General features: G+C 39.9%; 1 protein-coding gene across 2 annotated transcripts; it reads right to left on the bottom strand.

Annotated features, from left to right (window-relative positions):
* Positions 1 to 15,134: 15,134 nt before the first annotated feature.
* MMADHC (metabolism of cobalamin associated D) lies at positions 15,135 to 27,688 on the bottom strand. Of its 2 annotated transcripts, none has more exons than XM_063116565.1 (8): positions 27,608 to 27,688; positions 24,995 to 25,206; positions 23,161 to 23,305; positions 22,656 to 22,873; positions 20,781 to 20,889; positions 20,300 to 20,430; positions 16,362 to 16,448; positions 15,135 to 15,375 (listed from the first exon to the last, which is right to left on the bottom strand). In XM_063116565.1, the coding sequence occupies exons 2-8, from the start codon at positions 25,007 to 25,009 to the stop codon at positions 15,181 to 15,183; spliced, it is 900 nt and encodes a 299-aa protein (XP_062972635.1). In that variant the 5' UTR covers positions 25,010 to 25,206; positions 27,608 to 27,688; the 3' UTR covers positions 15,135 to 15,180. The 2 variants fall into 2 exon arrangements, with proteins under 2 accessions (XP_062972635.1, XP_062972636.1); XM_063116566.1 differs by having other exon boundaries at positions 24,995 to 25,038; positions 27,608 to 27,665.
* Positions 27,689 to 27,937: the final 249 nt, after the last annotated feature.

Genomic DNA, 27,937 nt, shown 5'->3' with positions numbered 1-27,937 from the left:
CTTAACCATGGCAGTGGGAGGCTGCTGATTTGATTGGTACTGTGATGGGAGACACATGTGCTTAACCCTTTTCCTGATTAAAATTTCCCTTAAGTTGCTTTCCTCCCCATAGGGTGGAAGAGGTTGCGGGGAAACAGTTTATGCATAAAGGTTTTATAACTTCCTTCCCCTCATTGTTCTTTCGGGCAAATCTGTGATCACACACCTTTGTATTTCAGTATACATTCAGGTCAGGAGACTACTGCTGCTGCATCTCGTCTAGTGTGAGACTAAACTGAAAAACTGTTTCCTTTTAGCGGAAAAATATCCCAATTCCCCTTTGAATTAAATCTTAAACCTCTTAGTTTAAATGTGATTGTTATAAGGACATTTAACCATAAATACATCCATTATTCTCTTCCATTCCCCCGCCCCCCAGAATTGATTGCCAACATAAGTTTTCATTTGAATGCGCTGTATTCAAGATTCTTATCTAAGTGTTTTAGGATCTATTCCAAGTGCCACTTTGTATTTGGAATAATAATGCTACTCCCAAAGGGTAGACAACCCAATACATTTCTTCCAGATTTTGGATTCTATACCACCCTTTTCCAGCACTTTGCTCTTCACTGTGAAAATACTTTCCTCGCATACATAAAGCTCCACCCAACGAGCATTTTACTGCACGCTCCTTACTGGGTATGGATTACTCACATGACGTTGTCTGCTTCTCGCGCATCTTCCGCCCCTTCTGGCCTTTGTTGCGCTGCAAAAATCCCCAGAGAAAGTCCAGTTGCTGCTCTCCTACCGACTGAAAGGGGCTAATTACTTCCTGTTTTCAGAAAGTGACGTCAGAGCGGTGACAGAGAAGGGACGAGAGCTGCGTGTTTGACCTAGATGTGATGGGGCTTATATTAAGAGGTAAGAAGCACATCAACTGGGGCAGTGTAGGCAGAAAAGAGGCTGAGCAACAGATAAAGGATTGAATCATGTCTGTGTTGCTAGGAGTATTAGGCAATCCACTTTCTGAACAGGTCTCAGTTCACACCATTGGGATAATACTGACCTATACTATAGGGTTGTTGTAAGTCAGAATTCCAAGATAGTGTATTGGATCCAAAGGTGGCATTGTGTTTGCACGTCAAGAAGAGGCTTCCACAAACAGAAGTGTGGGCAGGGGGAGGAAGTGTGTGTGAGTGCACGCACACATGTTTTAATGCTGATTCCTCTTCCTCCGCACAGCCCCTGTACCGCTTCCACCATATTTTGAAGAGGGTAGAGATGTTTTTTGCAGGGCGGTTACAGTGGGAAGCAGAGAAGACCCAATGTGCAGAATTCCAGATCAAATATGGTGTATGAAAAGTGATTTGAACACTCCAAAGGACAACGTAAATCAGGGACGGACAACTTGTGAAACTCTAGATGTTTTGGCCTACAATTCCTATTTTCCAATAATAATAATAATAATAATAATAATAATGAAGAATAAATTTATTTCTTACCCGCCTTTCCCTTTGGATCGAGGCGGGGAACAACATTAAATACAAAAATACTAGAAAATACAGTAAAATACATAAAACTGATTAAAATCATATATGGATATATTGGATATGCTGGCTAGGTTTGATGGGAGCTGTAGGCCAAAAGATCTGATGGGCCACAAGTTGCCCACCCAATTTAAATTATACCTATTATAAATTCTGCCCTCTAGATGTTTTGGACTACAACTCCCAGGCCATGCTGGATAAGGCTTATAGGAGCTGAAGTCCAAAACCAACTTGAGGAAGGCTGCCCTAGAGGAATACTTGAAAAAACAAGATCTACCGTATCACTGATTTGTAGAAAGAAGGGTCTTATTGAGGTCAACGTACATTTCACCACCACTTGAAGCTCCATCAAACCAGGGGTTAACAAGCTCCCTACCTCACTTCTCTGCCCGTGTTTCTCCTTCCTCAAGTTACTTCCTCTTTCAAAAAAGAGGAAGTACCCAACAAGCATGAGGCCCATTGAGTCCACTTAGATGGCGCTGCTTCTCCTGCACACAGCAGGAGAGAGCTGCAATACCGAGTTTTAAAAAAATCAGACTTAATGAGGGTTTTTTTGTCGCGCGAGGAAGGCCAGAAGGGGTGGAAGGCATGTGGGAGGCAGACGTCATATGAGGGACCTGAGCAAACTCTGTGAGTGCCCAGTAATGAGCGTGCAATAAAACGCTTGTTGGATGGAGCTCTTGGTTTAAGACTAGCTCTGAGGTGTGTGTTTAAGAGTTAACACACATGCTTCTCCTGTAACTCTGCGGCACTGCAGCCTCAAGGCATACCACCGCTGTGTGGAATCTTTGACAGGTATCATAACATCACCAAACAAAACCTGGCCAAGTAAGTAGTTGGGAAAAACATTTCTAGGAGTTGGGGTGGGGGATAAACATGCTGACATATTGGTGTTTAATTATGCAGAGTATCAAAGTCATTAGATTTTTCTCAGAGACTGCTGACATACATGAAAGATACACATACAAACATTATGTACAATTGCTTCATATTTTTTAATTTATCTGGGCTGTCACACACAGCAGCAGTTCCTCCACAGGTCTCAAATACCTTTCACTTAAGGAAAATCAGGCCATTCCACACAGCACGGCAACACATTTTTATCCCATTTTGAGAATTTAATAGTAGTAGAACTCGGGGAGGTGCTTTAAGGAAGCAAAACAATGTACGTTTTAAAAATACGCTGCTGTCTTCAACCCACTAAATATGGAAGAGTCTCACTGTTTTAAAAGAGATTCTTTGAAATAATGTGCAAATTGGGTTGGCACTTGAAGAGAGCTGAGGGCAATGAAGCTGCAGTCATAGGGAAGAATGGGACACACAGGAGCAAAGATTCCAGTTTGGAAGAATTGGCAGCAGCAACACATTTGCCTAGTAAATTTTATACACAACTAAGCAAAACCAAACGTCTTATGCTGATGAAACTTTTGGAACAAAGCAAAGAAACATTAAAAATGAAGGTATTATGCACATCAAGATATTGAAATATTTGAAGTTAAAAGAAGTGGAGCCTCATGTCGGTATACACTCCGAAACTCAGGATGATGATGATGATGATGATGATGATAATAATAATAATAATAATAATAATAATAATAATAATAATAATAATAATAATAATTTTTTACCCGCCTCTCCCCCTGGATCGAAGTGGGGAACAACATAAAATACAAAAATGTTATAAAATACATAAAACTGATTAAAACAAATAAAACTAATACATTGTTAAAATAACAGCCAGACTTCTTAAAATTCAACTGGGTAGGCCGCTGGAAGAGATCAGTCTTTATGTGGGATGAATCCACTTAACAGTTTAATGAAGATGTTAAATAGCATAGGGTAAAAACCAACCCTCATGGATCCCCATACCGAAGAATTCACAGGGATGAGCAATATTCCCCCATGCGCCACCTTCTGGAGCTGGCCATTCATGAAGGAGTGCAAGCCCTGCAACCACAGTACCTCCCCACTCCCACCTCGGATAATTGCCCCAGAATGACACCATGGTTGACGGTAGCAAAAGCTTATGAAAGATCAAGGAGAATCAACAGGGTCACAAATCCCCTAGCTCTCTCCTGGCATAGGTAATCATACAAGGAGACCAAAGCTATTTCTGTGCCCAAACTCAGCCTAAACACCAACAAAAATGTTTCCAGATAATTGGTCTCATGCAAGAACATTTGGAGCTGGTCAGCAACCACCTGCTCAAGGACCGTGCCCAGGAAAGGAACATTGACACCAGCCTAAAGTTGTTAAAAACCTTTGGGACTGTGGAGGCCTAGCTGATTAAGCAATTTATTTTATTTGGTGCAATTTGGATGGGAAATTACTAGGCTGGCTTTGCCTACTGTGTCATTTAAATAAATCTTAGTATTTCTAAATTTGCATATCATTATAAATACATATACAGATTTGGATGGGCATGAGCCTTAAATATTTTAGGTAGCTATCAATGCCCCTGGCCAGGATTAAGCACAATTGCTAATTGGAGGGCAGTTTGTGGAGGAAGGTTGGATGGGATGGACAGGTGACCAGCTGCTCTCCTCTCTAAAGCCCAAACTGTTTGATCTCTGACCTTGTCCTTTTCCTGGAGGAACAACATCTAGGAAACAGTTAGTGCCAGTGCTGCTAACTCCCTAGATCACGAAAGCCCTGGGCTGCTTGGATTCGTGGCTTTCAGCTGCCAAATCTCTGTGAATCACTTTGAATCAATCAGAGTTGACTCTCTGCCTTGCCTCTTCCCATGACAATTCCTTACAGGTCCCACTTTTTAACACTGCATACAATGGGGTTTGATGAGGGGCTTGTCCCAGGTTGGATCTGCAGTGGCAGCAGGTCATTTATATGATGCAGCCACCATCACAGAGCTGCCCCAAGGCATTCCTCCAAAGCTCCACTTTTAAAATGTCGGGCACTTACCCGGACTTTCTCATGCCAGCCAGGCACAGACGCGCATCTCCTGTCTATTCCCATCTTCCCGCTTTACGCCGGAGGCGTGTCCCCAGCCACTGGCAAACCCTCATTGGTCGCCATCAGCCACAATGTGGGCCCGTGGAGCACTGGTTAAAGAAAAAGTAAACAAACAAACAAAACAGAAACTGGAGCCAAGCGCGGTGCACCCGGACAGGTGGGAGGGGGTGACTGAGCAAGTCGATTGGACGCTGGCCGACCTGCAGGCCTCCGCGCATTAAAACAAAACTGAAAAAAAGGAGCAAGGAGCAGGCTTCTCCCTCCATAACTTCGTTCTTTTTGACATAGGGTGGAGGAATGGGGTTCTGGGACAGGGGGGAGGCGGCAGCCCAGTGAGCTGAATGGCTGCCAGACCACCTCCTCGGGTCTGTGCATTTAAACAAAACAACAACCCCCAAAACGGAGCGAGGAGCCAACTCCCCCCCATCCACAATTCTTTTATTTTCTGCCACGTGGGGGAAGAACGGGGTGGTAGAGGTGGGGGGCCACCCGAGAGCTTCTAAACCCTGCATTTCCACTCCATATTACATTGGAGGAGCGTAAGTGCAGGATGTCGGACCACAAGGTGCCAATGCGACCTTATATAGACATGGCCAAGGTATCATAATGGTGTGCTCTTCTCCCTAACATATGTGCATTCATTATGCTGTCTGAAAATGACTCTTGTCTATGCATTTGGAATACTTTTTTTAAAATAAAATAAAATAAATGAAGGTCCCCAAATACACAAGGTGAAGTTCAGCTGGGTCCATTCATTCCTGGAATAGCATCCACCAGCAGAGCAAACTCAGCACTGCAGACCCCACTCTGATTCTGCTCTGGAGGATTGGGGGACCTTGTGGGGCAGATCCTGGAGACTTTGGGGAGGAGAAGACAGCAGGAGAGCAGCAAGATTGGATGTAGACCACATACAGTGTGAATGTGTGCATTGGGGGATGGACCATGCAATACTTTCCCCTGCTATAGCAGCCTTTCACCTTCTAGGTGTTTTGGACTACAACTCCTAGCATTCTTGACCATTGACCACACTGACAGGCTGGTAGGAACTGATATCTGAAACATCTGGATGGTATTTGGCTAGGCTAGTCTCAGGATTCTAGCCCCATTAAAGACTGGACAATAAAAAAGCCCTGAAAAACACTTTTCAGTTTGTGAAAAACCTGTTGAATTTACTTTTGATGAAACACTGTTGGATGTACCTTAAGACTTGTTTGTAGGAGCATCAGCTCCTAAACTAAAAAAAAAAAAAGTGGTACCTGCATATAATTTGGGTTGAAGCTGGAGTACGGCTACTTTTAATGGGCTAAAAGAAAACACTAGAAGTTTAGGGGGGATCTAGGGGGAGAAGACAACACAAAAGCTTTCAGAAAGGTGTGTGTGTGTAAATAACTGCCCTTTACCCCCTTGTTTTTTCTTGCTGGTTGGTTACATGTATTACTTATCGGTCTGTATTGAAGCAAAAATATATTATTTGCATATACCAGGCCAAAACAGAAGTTTATTTTGTTATTAAGGATCTATATCAAATGAGCTGGTGGTGACTGTCTTGGAGGGAAATGGAAAACCTTGTTGCCTGTATGGACACAACCATCCTAATAGGTTGCAAAGATGAAGTTTTTTCCTGAAGACATCTTTGAATGGAGGTGTAGCAGTCTTACAGATTATTGTGGCTTCATATCACCATAAAGACGGGTACAATCATCCCAAAGGTTTTTTTCATGCCACACATCTGGCCGGAAAAACCTTATGACATTCTCTCTGGTTGGGGTGGTGGCAGCAACAGTTACATCCTCCATGACTTACTGTCTGCTACCCTCTGACCCAGAAGTGCCTACATTTCTCTGGTAATGTAGACACTACGTATAGGATGGTGTTTCTTTTCAGTGGCTACTGCTGGCAGTCAGCAGGGAGCCTCTTTCCTACTGTTGAAATTTATTCTCAAGTAGATGTGCCTTATTTTCCTCTTTTATAGTGTTTAGAACACAATTGAAATACCCATGTTAATGGTTTGCTGCACATCTGATCCCAATAAAAAAGAAAAAGCGAACACTGCCAAAACCACTTTTGATTCCCAACGGGCGTTTTAAAAAGTTGAGCTCCAAATGATAATGCTTATATGATATCCACCAGTAAATCTTTGGCATTTCTATTCCCATCACCACCACACCCAATTTCATGTTAAAACTATAGGCTGCGCTTGACAGGAGAAAAGCCATCCTATTTATGAAGAGACGAGGCAAGCTTAATTTGCTATAAGTATACTATTAATGCAGTGTTTCTTCTGCTCAGGGAAAAACAACAAAACATCTCACCACTGTGGATCTTACACAAGACTACAGAATTTTGCATAGTTAAAAAAAGTTAAACTACTCAAAACAATAAGTCTACCAACAATGAGCTCAGTCAGAACCAGCCAACTCTAAGGTGTACTTGTGCTCAAGAGCCTCAAGCAACTTAAGGTGACAATGAAAACAGAAAATGACATTCTATTATACATTCAGATGCATGATTGGAAATGCCTATTGTTAGACCCATACCATAAAGTTGGAGCACTAATAATCCTTTAAAAACAAAATAGGGCAAAAACATTGGTACATTTTCGGGGCATGCGTCAATCACAAGTTCAGACCCCAATTCAGTGATTCAGAAAATAGACCACTTAGTTTGAACCGATTCAGAAGCCACCTGCTTAAACTCAAATCCAAATCTCGATTCAAGTAATCCAGATCTTCATTGGAAATCAACAAATGGCTATAAGCCCTTTTTGTCTGTCAGAATAGGGTGGAAATTTCAGGCATAGTAGTCTCTTATGAGGGGATTACACCTGCCAAATGCCAGGCAAGTAAGTGCAGGCATTAGTGTGTGTGTGTGTGTGTGTGTGTGTGTGTGTGTATGAAAAACTTTTCTTCAAAATTGGAAGAAATCTTCAAGGATAGTTGCCTATTATAAGGGGATCAAACCTGCCAAGTTTCAGATAAATAGGTGAAGGAAGCATTACGCAAGAGCAGACTTTATAGTGCTTTTGGGGGGGGGGAGTGTCCCCAAAAGAATACTCTTAACCCACTATATGTTTTGTGGGCAATCAAGAAACCTGCCAAATATCAGGAAAAAAGTTGCGGAGCTAGAGAGTTATTATGAATGAAAAACAGATTAAGACTTCTTTGGTTTTATTTATTCCTTTACAACATTTATATACTGCTCCACATTTAAAGAGATTCAGGAGTGGTGAACATCAAAATATAAAAAGATAAAAGAATAAAACACCATAGAGACATTTGTTATTTTAAAAAATGGAATACTAGTAAAAACCGTGGCTGGTTAGTCAAGGAAAGCTTCTTAAAATAAAGATGTTTTCAGGAGGTGCTGAAAACAACAGTGTTGGTGCTTGCCTGATCTCCAGAGGCAGGGAGTTCCCTAGAAGTGGGGCCACCACACTGAAGGCTCTCCTCCAGGTAAAAACCAATCAACCATAGGTCCATGTGCACCCAAATCACAGAAAGGGCAATAAGACAGGGATAGATGATGGATGAGGAGAATATAGTGGCAGAGGCAGAAAGACTTGAACATCCAGCATTTTCCAAGCAGGCTACAGTGTCCCTGGTCCCATAGACTCCACTTAACCTCTTTTAATGTCCCTGCTCTTGAGAGAGAGTACAAGCCAAGAGCACTGAACACTGGATCAGTCCCATGATATATTAATTCAATATCCTTCTCCTAAAGTACTGAGATTGGAGAGCATGGGTAAAAATATTTATTGTGCTTAGAAGCTAGAGCTGCCAGGTACAAAACTACACCCCCTCCCCTGTTGGGGTTTTCCTTATATGGAGAACTTGGGGAGAAATGTATAAATTTTTGGTTTGTTCCTCCGGAACTAGAATCTTCAGGAGTTTTCAGATTTGGGTTTGGTCAGCATTGGAGAAGACCGATTTCAATTTGAACATCTCCCAAATTTGTCCAAATCAGCCCAGTTTAGGGTGACCATATTTTGGAAACCAAAAAGGAGGACAACATGGCTGCCCCAAAGAAGCATGCCCACCCACATGTCCAGCCCCCAAAGGGGCATGCTCGCCAATATGCCCAGCCCCCAAAGGGGCGTGCCCACCCAAACATGGCCTTGGTCACATGTCTGACTTCACAGCACACAATTAAGACAAACTTGTTCTACATAACATCTGAATGTTAAAATCACTGGAATAAAGAACAAGCGAGACATTCAATGTATCTGAAATTAACTTCACTCATTCCTACTTTTGTAGCTTTTGCTGTACTTTGAAGCTTTTGCTATACTTTGTGTGATGCAGTCTCCCCTTCCCTCAAATATCTTTTCTGACTGCAAATCCTTCACTGGATGACGATAGTCTAATCATTCCTAACATTTAACACTCTTTCCCCATCACCTTTCTCATATCCATACTCACACATTCAGCATACTGCTACTACTGAACAAATGAAGCAGTTGACAAGTACAGAAAAATCTAGTACAACAAACAAGCATTCAGAAAAAGTATAAAACACTATTACCCTGCAAACATTAGCCATGGAACAAAATGGACTAAAGGCTAGCACCTCTTAGCTTGTTTCAACTTCAGCCAGACATAACACTCAAAAACAACAAAGAAAAACACACCTACCTCATTGACATAACAATACCTACTGACAAACATATTGCAGAAGAGGAAAAGTGAGGAAAACATACCCCACTGGCTATGGAAGTTAAAGAACTATGGCAACAGGAAAAGGTTACAATTATTCCGTTAGTCACATCAGTCAGCAGCATCACATCAATTTCTTTTTCTTTTTACAGAAATTAGGCCTACCAAAATACATGCATGCCAACATCCAGAAAGCAGTCATACTTAAAACATGTTCAATAGTCAGGAAATTTCTGAATCAGTAAAAGACAGCAAGTATTTGCATTGTAAGTTTCAAGTCAACATAATTTTGTTTTGCAGCAACTGTGGATGATTCTACTGAAGATTCTGAACAATGGCTGAGTAATAAGAATGTATGACTGATTGTGCAGATTTACCTGTCTTCTGTCAGCTGTTAAACATTGTCTAAAATTACAAGTCTGTTCACTCAAAGTTTATTAGCTACAATATCTCTTCAATTACTCACAGGGGGCAAAAGGCTTGAAATGAAGGGGGTAGTCAAAGAATGGATCCTTTCCTCTTGAATATGCATCTTTGACCTTTCAGATGTCTTGAGGGCTGTTTTATTCATGACAACAATGGTGAACAGTCAACAGAATCCTCTATCTTTACACTCTTATAAATGAGGCCGTTTCAACTATTTGGATCATTTTTCATGCTCTTGAACCACCCAGATGGAAAACACAAGCTTGATTGACAACCTTCAGCATGCTGTGTAAAACTAGAAAGTGAAAAGGTGGCTCTTAATAAAAATTGGCTTTACACACAAGAATGTGGGAAGCAGGTGATTATCATACATCTGATACTAAACTTGGAAACTTTACACCAGTGTTAATTTTGTTTCACTTCGTATGAGCTATTTTGTTAAGTCAGTGTTAAAAAATTAAAAATTCATTAAATTTCTTTTAAAAATGAAGCTGAGATAGTAATTTGTAGACTTACAGATTTGCGGCCATATTGAACTCAGCGTTTCAGGCATCAAGTCTCATTAGATTTACATTTTGCATGATTAGCTAATCAAGAGAAATGTAACACATAGACTCTGAAGTAATAGTAATGTTTTTAAATAAGTTTTAAAAATACTGAAATTTCTTTCAATTGATAAGTGAATACTGAATTAAAAATAATCCATACTACTGTATGTCCCTTGTAGATTTTGTGTAAGATGCCCTCTCTCAATACGAATACGAAAGTACATTACAGCTGCAATCCAATGCACAAAATAGGGAGTAAGCAGTGTCAGATACAAAAGTAAACATGCAGAGAGGTTTGTGCTGTAAAATTGTTGTTTTATTACATCCCATTCAGGGGGGCAGCTAGGGCCAGTGTCCAGGACTATGCAGCCAGGCGTGGGTGGGACAAATGACCACCAAGAGAATAGAAAGTAATAACAGCATCAGAAGCCAACACCATTTTATTTCTGTAATCATAATGGTGCTATGGTTTGTGAGTTTAAAATGGAAAGCTACTTAGGATATTTTTTTAAAAAAAAACACCACAGGGTTCACAAATAGTTTTGTTGTTATTCTAATGTATCAAAAATGTAGAAGCAACTATAAACATAGAATCACTGCTGGGGGCTGCTCCAAGGCTCTGGAACTCCTCCCTGGCAAGGCTGGCTCCCTCTGTGCTACACTTTCAGAGGCAGGCAAAAAAAAAATTTGGTTCCAGCAGGCGTTTGGAACTACTCTGGACCTGTGTTGATGTATTGGATTTTATTTATTCTTTAATTTATTTTTTTAAAAATGTTAATTTTACTATGTGTTTATAGTAACTAAAATAAAAAAATCAGCTGCTTAGGAGGTCAAATATGGCATGCTCCTTTCCCTCTCTACTCTGGCTCTCTAATGTCTTCTGGTCTTGGCTTATCCTCTCCCATACTAGTGCTGTGTTGCTGGCTGCCACTGTATACACTACACCAGGAAAGAGAGGACTTTGCCAGCATCTGTGCAACCATATGTGGTTAGTCTTTCCACTGTAGTGATGGGATCAGTACAGAATGCAGCCAGGGTAACCTGCTGCACCACCTAGAGCACCCTGGAGATGGGGCCCTCCCCTCCATTTGGAAGATAGAACACCCAGGGCACGCCTTTGATGTTCTGGGATATCATTTTCCCAAGGCTCCCTCCAGGAAATCAGCCATTACTCCTGAATGATCTACACATGTTCAATATAAGTAAGTCAGGCACTAGCAGAAGAGAGATGGATAGCAATGAAGGAAGTGCTCCAGCAACCAGATGTAAATTGTAGCAGACATTTCCATACCAGCATTACTAGTATGACTAACAGCCTGATTGCATTATATGGATATAATGTAAATAAAAATTCACCAGCCAGTAGAATAGGTAGCATAGCTAACTTGCTATGACATCATATTGTCATGTTTTTGCATTCGACAATGAGCAGCAAAAACTTCCTAAGAGCGTGCACACGCTAAACTTGAACTACAACTGAATGAAGCATCAGTACAGCACCATGTGCATTGATGGTGCTATATAAATAAATAATAATAATACAGTACATGAACTTAAGCAGATTTACTCCTAATGTAAATAAGCAATTTTTTGTCTCAGCTCTTTTGCCAATATATAGCAGCTTGCTGGAACAAGGAAGTGTTTGAACTGTGGCTTAATATCCATTGTTGAACATCTTTGCAACCAATAATCCATAAAACCCCCAGCACTTGGCTTGGAAAACATAAAATAGCATTTTTTTTTGAAAAAACTTTTATTTTATTAAGAATTACCAAGAAATATCTTTGTTCTTCTTTAAAAATAGTTAAAAATCAACTTATTTTTCAGTCATTTCTCTTGTATTAAACAAAAAGATGTTGACAATACAAAGAATGTACACTGTTAAAACACTGCTAAACTAGCTACATCACACCCATGTTAATGTAGTTTTGAACCCCTGGCTTATTCCTCAAAAGAACCAAGGACATTGGGCTCCTACAGAAAAAATCTAGGATATTTCTTTCAGTATTATTTACTCACTATATAAATTATGAATGAAACATTAGCAATAATAATGTGTATCTATGCACATTGATCGTTGGGAGGTTTTATACAGTATAAAAATATGCCTAAATGTACAGTTGTTTATATCTCCATTTTGAGAACACTTGTGACACTATTTCAAGATAAGTGAATGCAACCTTGTTTTAACAAATGTTCATAACATGAAGATTTTATCGTTTATTTTTCAAGCTAACAAATTGTTCTTAACCTGCACAGGACAGCAGAGTGCAGGAACTGCTCTGTTCTGCACCAACCGGTTGCGCTCCAGCAACAGCTTCCATTGAGGATTCTTCTTCCGCACTCTGGGAGAAGCCCTTGCATGTCACAGCTTTTCTACGCAAATCAGGCTTTTTTAAGAGTGGGAAAGAAAAGCCAGAGGCTCAACTGAACAAACTCCTGTGCTGCTTAGAGTCAAGTAAACCAGAGTAAGGTGACAGCTTAGGAGGCTAGGTTGCTCTCTAAAAGGTGGCCACTTATTGAAGTTGCTCTTTATGCAGCAGCTCATCAAAATAAGACATTTAGAATGGGATTTAAATAGAACTGATTAGGAACAAAAAAATAAAAAAATAAGCCTGATCGACACATGCAGCAAGATGAGTAACAGAAGACTGCACCACTTTGGGTGCCATTAAAAACTAGAACTTGAGAGAGAGAGGCTTAATCTATACAAATCCCTTGCTTTATACTTGGCTGGCAGGTTTTTTATTTTGAGGCAAGGGAGCACTCAAAAGGTGATTTCCTCACCTGTAGCTTAAGGGAAAAATCAGATTATGTCTGTCCACTGAAGGAAATGGACCCACCAACAGAGCGGATTCCCCTAACATCTGCTCCATCTCTGCTATGGAGGGTTGGGGAACCCTGCAGAGCATATTTTGGGGGAGCACAGGGGAGGAGAAGATGGGAAAGACCTACTGTGTGAGTGGAATTCCACTTATGTGGATGTAACCCTGAAGTAGTACAATCCATAGATTCAATTAAAACATTTTAATATCATTTTCCGATCGAAAATTTCTAGGTTGGTAAGGAAAAGTCCATTCTAGTATCTCATTCTGTTACAGGTTTTAGACAATGAGAGCACATGTAGCACCTTTAACCACTGTAAAAAAGATGACAGGAAAAAATTGCACAAATTATATAAATACACACACACACACTATATATAGATATATAAATATATTACACACGCACTTTGTGTGTGTATATGTATTCAAATCTATATAAAATCCAATCATAAACCTGACCACACAGGAATCTTTAACCACCACCACCACCACTATAATCATGGATCTTCATGGAAGTCTACTGAATATCCACTTATCTCTTTACTCGACAACTTTGGCACAACATCAGGCACCCAGATAAGGAATGTTAACCAAAGAAATCCATGATGCTAGGGAAGTTTACCATAATCTGGTGTGTTGGTCTGAAGATCATTAACATCTTAGTACTCAAAAGGGTACACTCAAAAGTGTACTCAAAAAGGTACTTAGTACTTAGTACTCAAAAAGGTACACTCAAAAGGGTAAAAAAAATCAAAAAAAATCAGTGACCTACTGCAATGCCTCAACAGACATTCCAAAAAAGAAGAAGCAAGCATTAAAACAAAACAATCCTTCTACTGACAGAATTAACTCTATACCTGTATTCAAGATATAGCCCACAAGTGGGAAAATCAAATCCATGAGATAAATAGCACCTCAGAAATTTTGTTTACTAATGCAAAGAAAATATTACATCATCTTATGTTTTACTATCAGTAGCAATAAAATTAAGAGTAAAACTGGTTTTGATTTACACTGATATAAGTTGTTTTTCTACCAGTGCAAACCTATACTGTCCGCCCCACAATCCTATACTGTCCGTCCCGCACACTCAGGTCCTCTGGGGAGAACTTACTTCAGTCAGCCAAAACTAGGATGGCATCTGTTACCCAGAGGACCTTTTCTTCTGTTGCCCCCAGATTGTGGAATGGCCTGCCAGAGGAGATTCGTAAAATTAACTCTCTCTGTGATTTTAAGACAGCTTTGAAAACTAGCCTTTTCTGACAGGCCTACAAGATGAATGTGAAATCAAGTATTTTTAAGATGTGTTGATTCTTGTACTAATGTTGTTCCCCGCCTCGATCCAAAGGGAGAGGCTGTTAAGAAATATATATATTTATTATTATTATACCTGTCTACTCAGAAGTAGGTCCCATTGAGTTCACTGGGCTTAATCCAAATTAAGTGGGTAAAGATTTCAGCCTACTTTTTAAATTCATTTTGTTGTGGCAATCTAATGTGTGATGCAATTACTCATGTGTTTCTATAATTAAATCGATGAGGCCTGTTAGAAACATGTTTCAAGTCAGACATATTTAGCCATAGTAGTTGCAAGGAAAGCTGAATATGACCTTTAAAAAAAGACAAGCTGGTAATATTGCGTGTTTATGTTCTTCATGAAATAGGCACAGACTCTTCCTTGAAACACATTCCAAATAAAACATGGAAAACAGAAATAAGACAATATTGGTTCTGATATAAATGAAGTGTTGAGATTGTTTTCATTTAATGAGAGCCAGCTGTAGAACAGGACAATTGCTACCTAAAATGCCTTTCCCCCCAAAATTATGAAAACGGAAGACACAAAACACTGCTCAATTTTCAAATAATTTGCAATCTATATCAAATGGCCATATCTGCAATTTATAAAATCTTTTGTAAGTTAAATTATATTTGGTGAGGAACACACCAATGGAAATGCTATTAAAATGTTGAGGATTTGTATTCCAAAATAGGACTGACTGTGGGGGTTTCGTTTTATTTAATGTATGGGAAAGTAATACCTTAAAATAACCAACGCATTACATATACATACCTCTCAAATAAAATTTGTATTACCTTAAAAATCAAGTATAGAGACTACATATCCCAAGATGATGAAAATAAATAACAAAACTTTCACTATCTATAAATCAGTATAATCAAAGGTTTGATACGTCCCAACAGTGTTTATTGACCAAGTAAGAAGATGTAGTTAATTGCCACGCAGTTTCTTCATGATAGGACTGTCAGGAGTAGCATTGGTGAAAATGCTTCCTACTACCACGTGCGTTCCCCAGAGATTATGACGAATAACTTTACAGCAACCAAGGTCTTCCACAGAGAATCCTAAATGGCGATAGCGTTCATCCGTTTCAAAAAGGGCATTGTTAGTGTAAGGGCCAAAAAACTGAAAAGGGGAAAAAAAAGAAAAAGAAACCTGGGGTGTGTTTATAATGACATTCTTGAATATACTTCAACATAGCAGATCTAATTAGTTTTAAGTTCAACCTTAAATGGTTTTAATGTTACACTTATAATAGAAAATGTACAATTGCTGGTTTTGTACCAACATTTCTAGAGGAGCAGCTATAATGCATCATTCTCCATGGTAACAAGAAGTTCCCTACAGAATAATATGTTGCCCATAGGATCATCGCTGTTTTGTATCTATTAGCATCAAAATGTATTCTTAATTCCTACACTAAGAAACAATAGATTTTATGAGTCAATAGCCTGGTAAATACTGCAATGACACATTCTAGCAAAGTGTCCACATGAACACAACCGACATTCATGAGTAAAAGTAACAGGAGAAAAAGCACATACATGTTTAGTAAAGGAATATAAAATGTCCTAGATTGTTGTTGTTTTATATGACTACTTTCAAATAATTTAGACACTATACAGTATGTGCCTTTGTGTGGAGTCTGATGGGGCAACTCCCTCTAGAGTGATTAACAAGTTAGAAATGATATTGATATGGTTGTGAAATGAAGAACTCTCAGAGAAGTCCCTAAAATATCAACCACTCCTAACAAATCACTATTATGGTCTGAATGAACATATATTTTTTAATGGTTCAAAAGAAATGAACAAACCAATGTAGTGCAATGTCAGACTAGAATGAGGAAGATTCAGGTTCAAATACCCACTCAGCCATGAAGGTCGCAGAGTGTCCTGGGTCTGCCATGCTCTCAGCCTAACCTATAACATTCAAATGGATGTTATAGGAAGAAAATGGAGTACAACATGTGCACCACCTTGAGCGTATAAATGACTTCAGGTAGAACCAGCAGAAAACAACAAGCAAGAGAATCCATACTTCATTATCCATACAAAGACTAATGGTGCTCAATCCACCTCTCCTTACCATGCTTTGGTAGAAATACTTACTGCCAATCCTGAAGTTGGGTCAATGAAATCCGCCCAGTAGCCTTCAGCAGACAAAGCATAGCAAATTTCCTTGGCACCATTGATAAACTAGAAGAGGGAAAAATATAAAGATACACGTTTAAGGTAATAAAGCCTATTGCTTTTCCTTGCACAAAATTAATGTGTAACTGAACATACTTCTGGTTGAAAAAAACCTGAATGACAGTACTAAGAGGATTAAAATTAATAACCTATATTGAGATACTACAGTCACATGAAGCTTAGAAGGAATTCTTTGTGCTAGTCAGTAAAGGATTAATAGTTTTGTACAACTAGGATAATGTAATTGCTTTGATTGCTCATGTGGACTGCAGTGTCATACTTGTTAACTTCTCTCTCATTTCAAAAATAAAAAAATCTACACCTTACCCATTTTCCACACTTTTGTCCATTTTCATATTGCATAAAGTTTATTTTCTAATCTCAAGACACCTATATCTTGATAACAGTACGCTGTAGTTCTCTGGTACACAATAACAATAAGAAGAACAAAACCTATGCCAAATAAATTATTTTCAAAGCAGATGAGCGCAAAGATTCTGTTAACTCCTAAATATATGGTGCTAAATACAGTGCCAGAATCTAAAGGGGATATATACGGGTGTGGAAGAAAACTTTGCATATAGCTGGAACTCTGGCCCTGTTTGCACAACACAGGAATGATTAATAAGCCAAGGTGACTTGTTAACCACCCCCACACATGCTGATTGCATGCTGGCTCATTGCCCTAAACACCATTGCTGGGCGCATCTTCTTGTGATGTCCAAACCTGGTGAGAATGGCTTGTTAACTGGTTAATAAACTACCCAGAAGCCATGGCCTATTTAATGGTTGTGGGTGTTTTGTTAACCACTCCAACAAGACACCCTCACTGGGTTCAGATGATATGAGAAGCTATTTCGAGGCTGTAAATCAGCAACCTGGCACCTGTGGATGCCGCAACTCACTGTAGCTTAAATAAAGCTACGATGGGCTACAGTGATTGTGCGAACCAGGTCTCTGTTGTTAATTTCAACCGGAATAGCTCCTCCTGACAAAGAGACAAACTGCAATTTTTTAATGCATCAATGGCTTGTCTCTTCGGTAATGGAAATTACTAAGTATCGCACATCTACCTACCCTTCCCACTGTGGTAAAAGAAACATATGAAGACAATAGCCAATCAAGGGAGTATCAACTGCTGCAAAAGCTGACTGGTCTAGGAGGTTGATTTGAAATGTATTATTATGCCAATTTGTACCCAAGCTTTACAATATTTAGGCCACATTCAGAAAGGTTACCCATAGTTTTTCAGTTTAAACAGAAGAGGAAACTATGGTTAATTCAATGTAGAGGGGTAATATACTTCTGTCTCAATACTGTAATTACGCATAAAAAGATTTTATGATTGGAAATACTTAGACTAAATACATATAAAGATCCTGTTATACACATATAAACACATGGTGCAATGTTTTAATCTTATCTTAACAATTGCCACAATCCAACCAAATGCAAATATTCAATTAACAAATTTCCAAACTACAAATTTAATTTGGACTATCTTAACCTGTATATTATATAGTACTGCTGCATCCATTCATTTATTTGGAATTAATACATTTTGTACTTTGCCCCTTAAAGCATATAATCCAGAGATCCAAACACTGTACCATATATCACTGGGACTAAATAATTCAGATTATGAATCTCAATGTAAATAAAGCAAGTTTATATTCATTGTGGATCTATCCCCCCCACAATTTATCTAAAGCTCAGAGGTCTAATTATCTGTCCATTTCAATTCTAAATTAAGACAATGGAATACCAGTAAACAATATATAAACGTTTCTTATGTATTGATTCTTTTCATCTTAGTTTATCATCTCTCAACAGCCACTCAAAACTGATGTTAATTAAAACAACGTGAGTCTTCAGTAGTGCAACACCTTCATTTGCCTGCAACTAACTCCCATTACTTTAGCCCAAGTATCTCATGCTAAGTTAGTTCCCTTGAACTAACTTATTTCAGACTGCCTACAATGCAAACAAACAGTCCATTCTATTGTGAATTTGCTGTTAGTAACCTTTAGGCCAGGAGGTTACATCTACCATCCCAGCACCCTTACAGTTAATATATTAGAACTGACAGGAAGGTGCATAAGGAAGGAGGAGGACAATTAAGATATAATTAGACCAGATTACAATGCCAAAGACCAACAGACCATGACTAACATAGAGACGGAGACACACTAAAATAGAGTTTTACTTTGTATGCAGTTTTCGTGGTGATAATTAAACGCTAGATTCTCCTCCACCCCAGATAATCTTAAACTGTATAAAGGCTATTTGCACCTGCAAAAGTATTTCAATCAAGTCAAAGGAACTGTTTTCTAGCTTATTTTAACTAAAAGCTGCTTAAGTAAATAAAACATAGAAAATAACTTTGTATGGTGAATACTCAGTGGTAAGCATTAGTCTATTGGGGTGCAACTTCTAATTTCTTAAAAACACAGTGACTGACTACCAAGCAAAAAGCAACATTTAAGGAAGGATGACCTCTAGTGGTAATTCCTCATATTATCACTTGGGCAAAGCTAAACGTAGTATTTATTTACAGCAAGTATAAACAGGCTTTGGGATCAAAACCCTTATTCAGGAAACTAAACACAAAGCAGACCATACAATCATGATGGGTTTAAAATGCAATGTCCAAGCGGTAGCCATGCATGCTCAAAGTATTTCTAAGCAAGCTTTGTTAACTCTGGGTCACAGTATCTTAAGCATACTCATCCCCTTTTGGAGCAGGCTCTATATTCTTAGAAGATGCTAGTATCAGAATGAGCACCATACTAATCCCTTTCTCTCTTTGAGACCTGGTTCGCACGTAACAACCCATCGATTTTAAAATTGATGGGCTGCTGAGAATGTGCATGTGCACTGCCTCCTGTGTGCCCAACTCTTCTGCTTTACCACACAACCCACAATTGACTCCTTTGTAGATTGCGTGTGCTGTGTGAACCCGCACTTCTAAACAACCCAGCAACAAACCCTGGGTTAGCCACTGTATTGTTTAGCCCCTAAACCAGTGGTTCCCAAAGTCGGTGGTACCACCTCCTTTGGGGCAGTGAGATTGCATAGGGGGGTGTTAAGAGGCAAGGGGGCGGCAGGGGGGCACTCGAGGTGGTCTTTTCCGAGAAGCGCCTCTCCAGAAGGTCTTAAAACCCAGGGACATTTTTATGGGAGAAGGTAGTTTGGTCCCAAGCCATATAGGAGAAGAATCCACACATGTATTAATACCGTTTAAGAGTCCTTTTAACGGTGAATTGAAATGTTTCAAAAGCACCAAAACACTAATGAAGAGAGACATACCCTGCTTGGTGTGCACCACCACGCCAGCTGCAAAACAGAGGCATTCGCTCTTTTTCCCCATCCCTCCCTTGGCAAGCCTGCGGCGGGTGCTTCGGATTTTGAATAAATACTCAATTAATTGTTACTGTTTTGAATTTTATTGTTATTGTCTTCCTTACTGGGTTACTGAAAACAGCTATTCTGAATAATGATTTTTATAGGAGACATTGGGCATGAGTTTGTGGAACTAAGGGGGCAGTTACCTGAAAAAGTTTGGGAACCACTGCCCTAAACAATATGGAGGTCTGTGTTCGCACATCACACTGCACAATCTATGAAGGAAGTGATTGTGGGTTGTGAGCTAGAGTGGAAGAAGCATGTGTGCAGGTGGCAGCACACTAGCATGTCTCTGACAACCCATCAGTTTTTAAACCAATATGGTCTCATTACTTGCAAACAGCCCTTGTATGTTTATATTGTGCACATACACATGCATGCGCAATTATTCACAAAAGTCTCATCTCCTTTGAAAAGCATATGTTCTTTCATCATAAGCCAATGAGACTTACATTTTCTATCAGAACATCGCGCTCATTTTCTACCTCTTCAGTCCATGCAGTCATGTCATTTAACGTTTTCTGTGTTACTGTCAGTACTGTAAGATTATTGGAAGTTACTTCTGGAAACATTGTCTCGAAATCTGCAAAGGAAGAAATCAATGGAATAACTTCTGATAGGTTCTACAGCTGTTTTGCTCTCCTCTACCAGCCCAATTTATAAAAAGGAGTCTTAAAAAGTGGAGATGTATATACTCCTGAAAGGAATATTGCCAGACTGCTAAGATTAACTTTTTACTCATGTAAAAAAAAAATATATTTTTTTTAAAAAAATGAAGACAAAAAAGTTAATTAATTTAAAAGAAAACTAATCAAAATACTGTGAAGCCCAATCAAAAAATCCAAAGTACTTTCTATGCAATTTCAGTTATGGTTGCTTAGTTAAAATTGTGAAAATGGGACCAGAGGGCAGGGTGGGGGAAACACACCATACCTTTGCGCAACAGTTCCGGGCATGCTTGTATTGCACATTCTACCCTTGCCGTTTCAAAGTAGGTCTTGGCATTACTAACTTCTTGTTGTTTATGAGGAACATCACTGCTCTGAAGAAATAAAAATAGTTAATTTGCGGATTTACTGAAATATACAATAGCAACAGTGGTGGAGTAGGTACAGAATGGTGTGCCCATTTCTAAAATTCTAAGGCTTAGCAAAAGGATGTATCTTTCAACTTCTGACCAGTTGAAGTACAACTCTATTCATGAGGAGTTGCAAGGTACCATCATGACAATATCATGACAGCCTGTTTGTAGCCAGGCATGAGTAGAGGTGTGCTAATTCTGAAATTCAGGAGGGGCAGGCTACCTAGAAAGGTTCAGTTCTGGAGTAATTACTTCATCTCACTATAAGTATAACAATGCTTAAGACACATGAAAAATGGGCACAATTTTTCAAAAAAGCCCAAGAAGGATTTGTCCCCTGGACATAATCAGGACAAAGGTGAATTTAATTGTTTAATATTGGTTTTCAAACTGTGTTCCTGGCAACCCTGGCATTCCTCAGAAGCTTATCAGGTGTCCCTCAGACACCTGAAGAGTAATAACAGACACATTTTTCAAAACCAGCTTGTCTACCATGCAGACCTTTCTCTGCAATGTGTAGATAAAGGAGTGTGTTTGGTGTATTCTAACGTGCCACATAGTTCATATAGAGCTACAGTGAAGGCCAACAGACTAGGCCAGAATCACACATGAACTGACTGTGAACCCTAGATAATACCACAGAATCCTTCATGATATGCCCAAGTCAACAGGTCAAGTGTTTTCTGAAGGTAGAAAGTTTGAAAATGACTATTGTGAATCAATGTGTGTGTCAAATCTCAAACTGGCCTCCAACGTAAGTATTCTTTGTAAATAATCAAAGATATGGGAAAAGGGAAACAGAATCCTATGCCCTTCCTTAACAGCAGCCCTGTATGAAATGCTTCGGGACATCACTGCATCATGCAATGTAGTTGTAACAGCCAGACTTGACTATGCATTTGGTAATGTGCTCTGGGGTTAATAGGCAAGGCTAGCAAGATATCGCATAACCCCTTTACTTATTTTGGGGTGGGATTCAGATTAAGGCTGCAACCCTACACACACTTACTTGGAAATAAATCCCACTGAATTCAGGAGGACTTGCTTCTTAGTAGACATGCATAGGATGCTGCTGCAAGAGTTCCAAATACTAACGTGTAAAATATTATTGGCTTGATAGTCAAGGCACGCACCTGAAGGCTGAGGAGGTCCATAAACCATAAAGATGAAATAGGGGGATGGAATACTTTGTTATTGACCTACATTATTATATAATGTGTTAGCTGTGACTCAACCTTTTCCCAAGATAAGAACCAAGCAATGAAATTGTCACAGTTTATTTTAAAGCTCTCTCAGCACTGTGAACGAAGCCATTCCGAAAACACCATCATTTCTGAGTTTCAGATTGACTGGTGTTGCTCTATGCTATTCCAAAATTGCTACCATTTTCATGACTTCAGAGGATAAATATTTAGCTCACTCTAACCTGCCAGAGATATCTAAAATTGTAGTGATACGTACTGGAGAAGTACAACATTATTTGAAACTAGCCTTGTGACCTTGTGTAGTCCACACAGTAGAACTTCTTGCCTCCAAGTCTGCACTCCCAGATTTGTATCTGGTCTTGATAACTGATTTGGGGTCTGGTAGGTATATTGAGGTTTATGGCACAGCAGCAGCTAGGCCTTATCATGCCACACAGTAGTTTTATCCTTGCAGAGTGGAGAACCCTCTTTCCAGACAAAAGTTCCCATGAGTCCACCTGGCACTGACACTTGGGTTCTTACCTGGAATTCATTGACGTACTGAGCCATCACAAATTCATGCCTTTCACTTGCCAACGGCTCCACTAATATGTCAGGTAATTTTTTATGAACTTGTATGGTCTTCTGAAACGTTGCACCATTTAGGTGACAATCAAAGCCTATGTTACCCGGTAGTTGAAATCTTTGGTCTTGGGGACCAAAAGGTCCCATTACTTCATCTGGCCACACAGTTCTTGGACCTGCCAAAAGTTAGGTTTATGTCATCTAAAAACATATACATAATTGTTTTCAGTTGTGAAAGACAAACACTTTTTTTACATACTGCTGCATTATACCAGACACTAAAGTTCAAGTGAAAAACTGAGGAAGTAGGTCACATTGCTCTCACTGATACTTAGTTCCAAGAATTGGCTTATATGTACCATAAAATACGGATGAATTTTAAAGTAGGCATGAATTTCCCCCCCAGAGAGATGATTTTTTAGATGTTAATTAATGTGAAATAAATTCTTTGAATTTTCCTTACATATGTCAGGAGGTTCAGCAGCAACAGAAGGCTCATCTGAGCCAGAGGATCCTGCTGTGGAAAAAGTCTTGGGAATTACAACCCTTTTAACCAAAGAATAAAATCCTGGCAGGTACGTCACCAGTCTAGCTCTGTTACAAAGTACCTAAAGAGGACACAAAGAGAACTGAATGTAGCACAGGTTGTACATTAAAATGACGACTTAGTACACAGCGCCTCATTCCATGGGGAGGGGGGGATCCATTAGCTGCATTTTGTACACGTTTTCTATTTTAGCAATTTAATACATTGTCTTTGAAATGTCAATTTTTAGCCTCATTTTAGCTGGGGGAAATTTGCACAGTATTTAATATATGGTTAAAATGCTGCCTCTATCTAACTCAGGGATAGGTAACCTGAAACCTTCCAGAGGTTTTTTTGGACTACAACTCCCATCAGCCCCAGCCAGTGGCCATGACCAATGATCAGGGATTATAGGAGTTGTAGTAGAAAACATCCCTGGTATAACTAAGTAACACTTTCTATCTAGGGAAAAAGCAAAAACCATTATATGGAATGTGTTCAAATGTCTGGTGCTCATGTATATATTATAAAAAAGGTATGTGCCCCAGTTCAAGGTTAATTAAGCAAAAAGACGACAAGTGTCACTAGTTTATCTGGAGATACCACATTTCCAATTACATAGCTGGCAAACCACTTTAGGGTAAGCTGGTTATACTTTGCAGCTGTAATGTACAGATGCCTAAGCTTAAAAGTCTCATCACAACAAAACCAGAAAAATCTTAAAACACAAACCAAAATGAAAAAAACACCAAGTTTTTTTCCCCTGAATCTGAAAACAGCCTGAATCAATAGGGATCAGATGTGTGATATAATTACAGTGAAGTTTTATTCTGAAGCCTAAAGATGACAAATGCCAACATTAGCTACTTCACTACCGATTATTTGATTGACACTGTGCTCAAGAACTTATCTTACAATTTGAACTTCCTCTAACCTCTCAAAACTTATTACAAAATGATCACAAAATTGTTAAAAGCTCAGAAGACAACCATCCTCTGCAGAAGAAAACCTTTAAGGGTACTTCATTTACTGCAGTACAAATGCATCAGAATGGGCTGCACCAGTCTGTAAGAATGAAACCTTTACAATGTATGGGGTGAAGCTAAACGATGTGAGCAGCATTTCTCTAAAACAACATGGCTTGCTCACCCTCATGTTGTGGCTTCCTGAGTACTTCCAAAAGCAAAGTCAGGAATGGCAAAGGATGTGAATAGGGCTGGTGGAAGGGGCTGTCAAAACTCCCCCCCCCCCGCCCCCGGCCCCAGGAACCTTTCTATCTGCACAAGCAGCCATTTGGATCTAATGCTACATCTTTACAATGCCTGCTTTCCCCTGACTCTTCCAAAGTCGTCTCTGTGTAAGTAGCCCTACTAAAAACAAAAGGAGTGCTTTAGGTATTTACAAAACAGTGAAAATATCCACTGGCTAACGTTTTTCAGTGGATGACCACTCAATGTTTAGTTATTTCAGTAGTGAAGCAGATTGCTACACACAGCATTGCACGTTAAGAAGCTGCACATCTCTCTAACAGGTTCATTTCAGTTAAACAGTACCTAGCACATCATAAAATATTAGAACATACATACTCCAGTCTAAGTGTTTTCATTTCTGCATTCACAGGCTTGCCACTAACGGATCTACATAAAGCACTCTTCATATGTCACGTAAGTTACTGAATTCACAACACAAAAGTGGAAATAAAAATACTTATAAAGAGGCATGTTTATCGGTACGGTACTCGTAAAAGTACAAAAATATCTATGTTACTTACACTGGCCATTTCCATAGGTGTCTTCGTTTAAAGAAAGATTCTCTCTGAAACAGAGGCACACACATATCAGAGTGGCTGGTTATGTAACACGCTGGGCCTGAGATGCAACTTAAGGGTCCAAGTCATGCTGCATTGTCAAGCAAATGTTTACTGTGCACGAACAAATGCCCAATTCTTCTCTGGTGAGAACCTCCTTAAATGACTGTTAGAACCTGCACAACACAAACCATAATAGAGAGGCATGAAGCGCATGAAGGGAGGTGACACAAAATTATTTTAATCCAAAAGAAGGCTAACAGAATATGCCAATATTCTGACCTCAAATGACGGCATGAATAGATCCTACCTAGCCTTTGCATCCAGTTAAACGTATACACTTCTAGCCTTGCAGACTGCAGAGAAAACTTATAAAACCCCAACAAAAACCTAAAGCAGGTTCAGAATAAATAAAAAGAAAAGAAAAGCCACCTATATGTAAATTTTTACGACTTGACCAATTAGAGATCTATCTTTATACTGCCAGAGCATTGTCATAGGCCTGAGTACTGTCTGTTGGAACTTAAAATTAATGTAAAATCCCCAGCATTATATTCAGAAACGAATGTGGTTCTGAAACATTAACACACACTACTTTTGAAACATTACCTTGAAACCACTACAAATGGAAACATACTTCTTTTCTACACTTCTTTTTAATGTTGGCATACTTAAAAAATTGCCCAAAACTTCCAAATTTCAGATTTGAGAACTTCAGTAATGAGAATAATTACTGAGGAAGGGGACCAGGATAGTTTAATAGGGACAAATGGGAGAAGCTTCACTTAATGAAACCATAAATGTCACTTTATCTCTCTCTTGTATCCCAGTTTCTTCTCACCTCCCAGCTGCTTCTCTATTCAACTTTTCTGCTTTCCCATTCTTTCTTTATCAGCCTACTTATATTATTTTAATTGTTGTTCTCCTTTCTTCTATTATATTAGTCATCTCTTTTATTTGGTCATTTTACAGAGACTAATAAAATACCTTAACAATAGCAACAGTTTAAAAAAAGAATGTTATGGCCAAACAGTCAAGATCATCTAATGTGGACCATGCAGCAGAGTTCTATACATGTTTACTCAGAAGCAAATCTTTTTATATTTAATAGTGCTTATTCCCAGATAAGAGAGCCTTTATTCCTTTTAATTCTATTCACAATGTTCAGCTTTTGTGTGTGTGATGAAGTGGACTCTTGTCCATGAAAGGTTATGCCTTAATAAATTTGTTAAGGCTCACTCTAAGAATGTTCAGAAGAAAAAAGTTCTACAACTCCCAGCAAACTGGGGAATGCTGTGAGCTGTAGCGCATTCTGTCTAAATATGCATAGGATTGCAACCTGAGTCTATAAGGAAGAGTGATGCAACTTGTGACTTTCCAGATGTTTTGACTTACAAATCCCATCTTCCCTTACCTTTGGCTATTCTGGCTAGGGCGGATGGGACTTATAGGCCAAATCATCTGGAGCCCATCCCTGCTTTAAAGTGCCAGAAGCCTCTTTGATGCTTTTGTTGGAACAGACTAACGCTGGAAATCGAAATCGTTATTAAAAAACAACATCCAGGGAGCTTTGGCCATTGGACAGCAAAAAAACGTAATAAATAAAATCAATGAATATAAAAGGTGGTGGCATGTCTCTCTCTTGCCACTCAAAGTGCTGCAATGTACCTAGCAAATGAAGTCAGGATTCTAACCTGTATTAGGATTTGTTAAAAGGTGTGTGTATGTATGTTTGTGGGGTATCTCTTGCAAATTAAGACAGCAAAAAGAGCCCCATACTACTTAGGCTGGCCAGAGGCCGCCTGCACTTGTAGTAGGTGCGTAGTACGTACGGGATTTTGGTCCTGAAGCTGTAACGCGACCCGGGGAGCGCGCAGGAAGCATTTTTTCCTCACAGCTGTCCCCTTCCCCTCTCTTGACTCCAAGCACCCGATCAACCCAAACACCCACCCCACCCCCAAACTACGGCCCTCCTAGGCACGTTACTTGGTAGCAAACTTACTTCGGCGTAAACATGCTCGGCATTGGCCTGCTTCCCTAGGGAGGTCACTAGCTCCACTTGTATTGTGAGTCAACACGCCCAGAAAACAAGGGAGGCCTAGGCTGCAAACCGACATCCCCTAACCTGGAAGTAAGCCCCTCTGAAAACAAAGGGGCTCACTCACTGCAGGGGGCTCTTTCTGTTCTAGTTTTGGCCAGGCCGAAAGACGACGTAGGCGAGAGCTCGAGTAAAAGCCTTTCCCGGAAGACTGCGGACGCGGTGGGCCCGTGTGTGTGTGTGTGTGAGAGAGAGAGAGAGAGGGAGAGGGAGAGGGAGGCGCTGAGGGGCCCCGACCGGCGGTAGGCTGATTTGAGATTGGGGACGCTAGTGGCTAGTCCTCATTAAGGAACAGCGCTTCTTAAGGCGGGGATAAAGCGAGAGGCTGTTCTGCGGCCTCGAAACAACAGCAGGGCCGGGGGACGTTTCTAACAAAAGGAGGGGGAAGAAGGAGAAGAGCAGAGGAAGAGAGGGGGCTCCATTGTGGGGGCCCAGAAGACGGAGAGGAGGGAGAGAGACAGAGATGCCAGGCTCGTTACCTCTTTCTTTTCACGTTCTGTTTGTTCCCGTAAAATGGAAACCCAGGGAGACCAATCGATTCTCCTCTTCGTCGATGGAGAAAGAGGCGGGGGAAGAAAACAAGAAACGCCCTCGCCCCCTCTTTTCCTTAAAGCCTGCAGGAGAGCAGCCTAAACCAATCGAGCCGACGATGAAATACTTCACGACGGAGCCGCAGCGTAACCTGAGGGAAGAGACTGTCGAACCATCGGCAGGGCGATATAATCGAGCCACGCCACTTCGATGACGGAGGGCGGGGAAAAAGCCAACGAGGTTGCCCCGCCCTGCCTGCGTTTGACCGCAGTTTGCAG

The sequence above is a fragment of the Elgaria multicarinata genome, chromosome 2 (assembly GCF_023053635.1).
Source record: "Elgaria multicarinata webbii isolate HBS135686 ecotype San Diego chromosome 2, rElgMul1.1.pri, whole genome shotgun sequence".
Taxonomy (NCBI): Eukaryota; Metazoa; Chordata; class Lepidosauria; order Squamata; family Anguidae; genus Elgaria; species Elgaria multicarinata.
The sequence above is the reverse complement of the archived record's forward strand: the minus strand, read 5'-3'. Positions and strand labels throughout refer to the sequence as shown.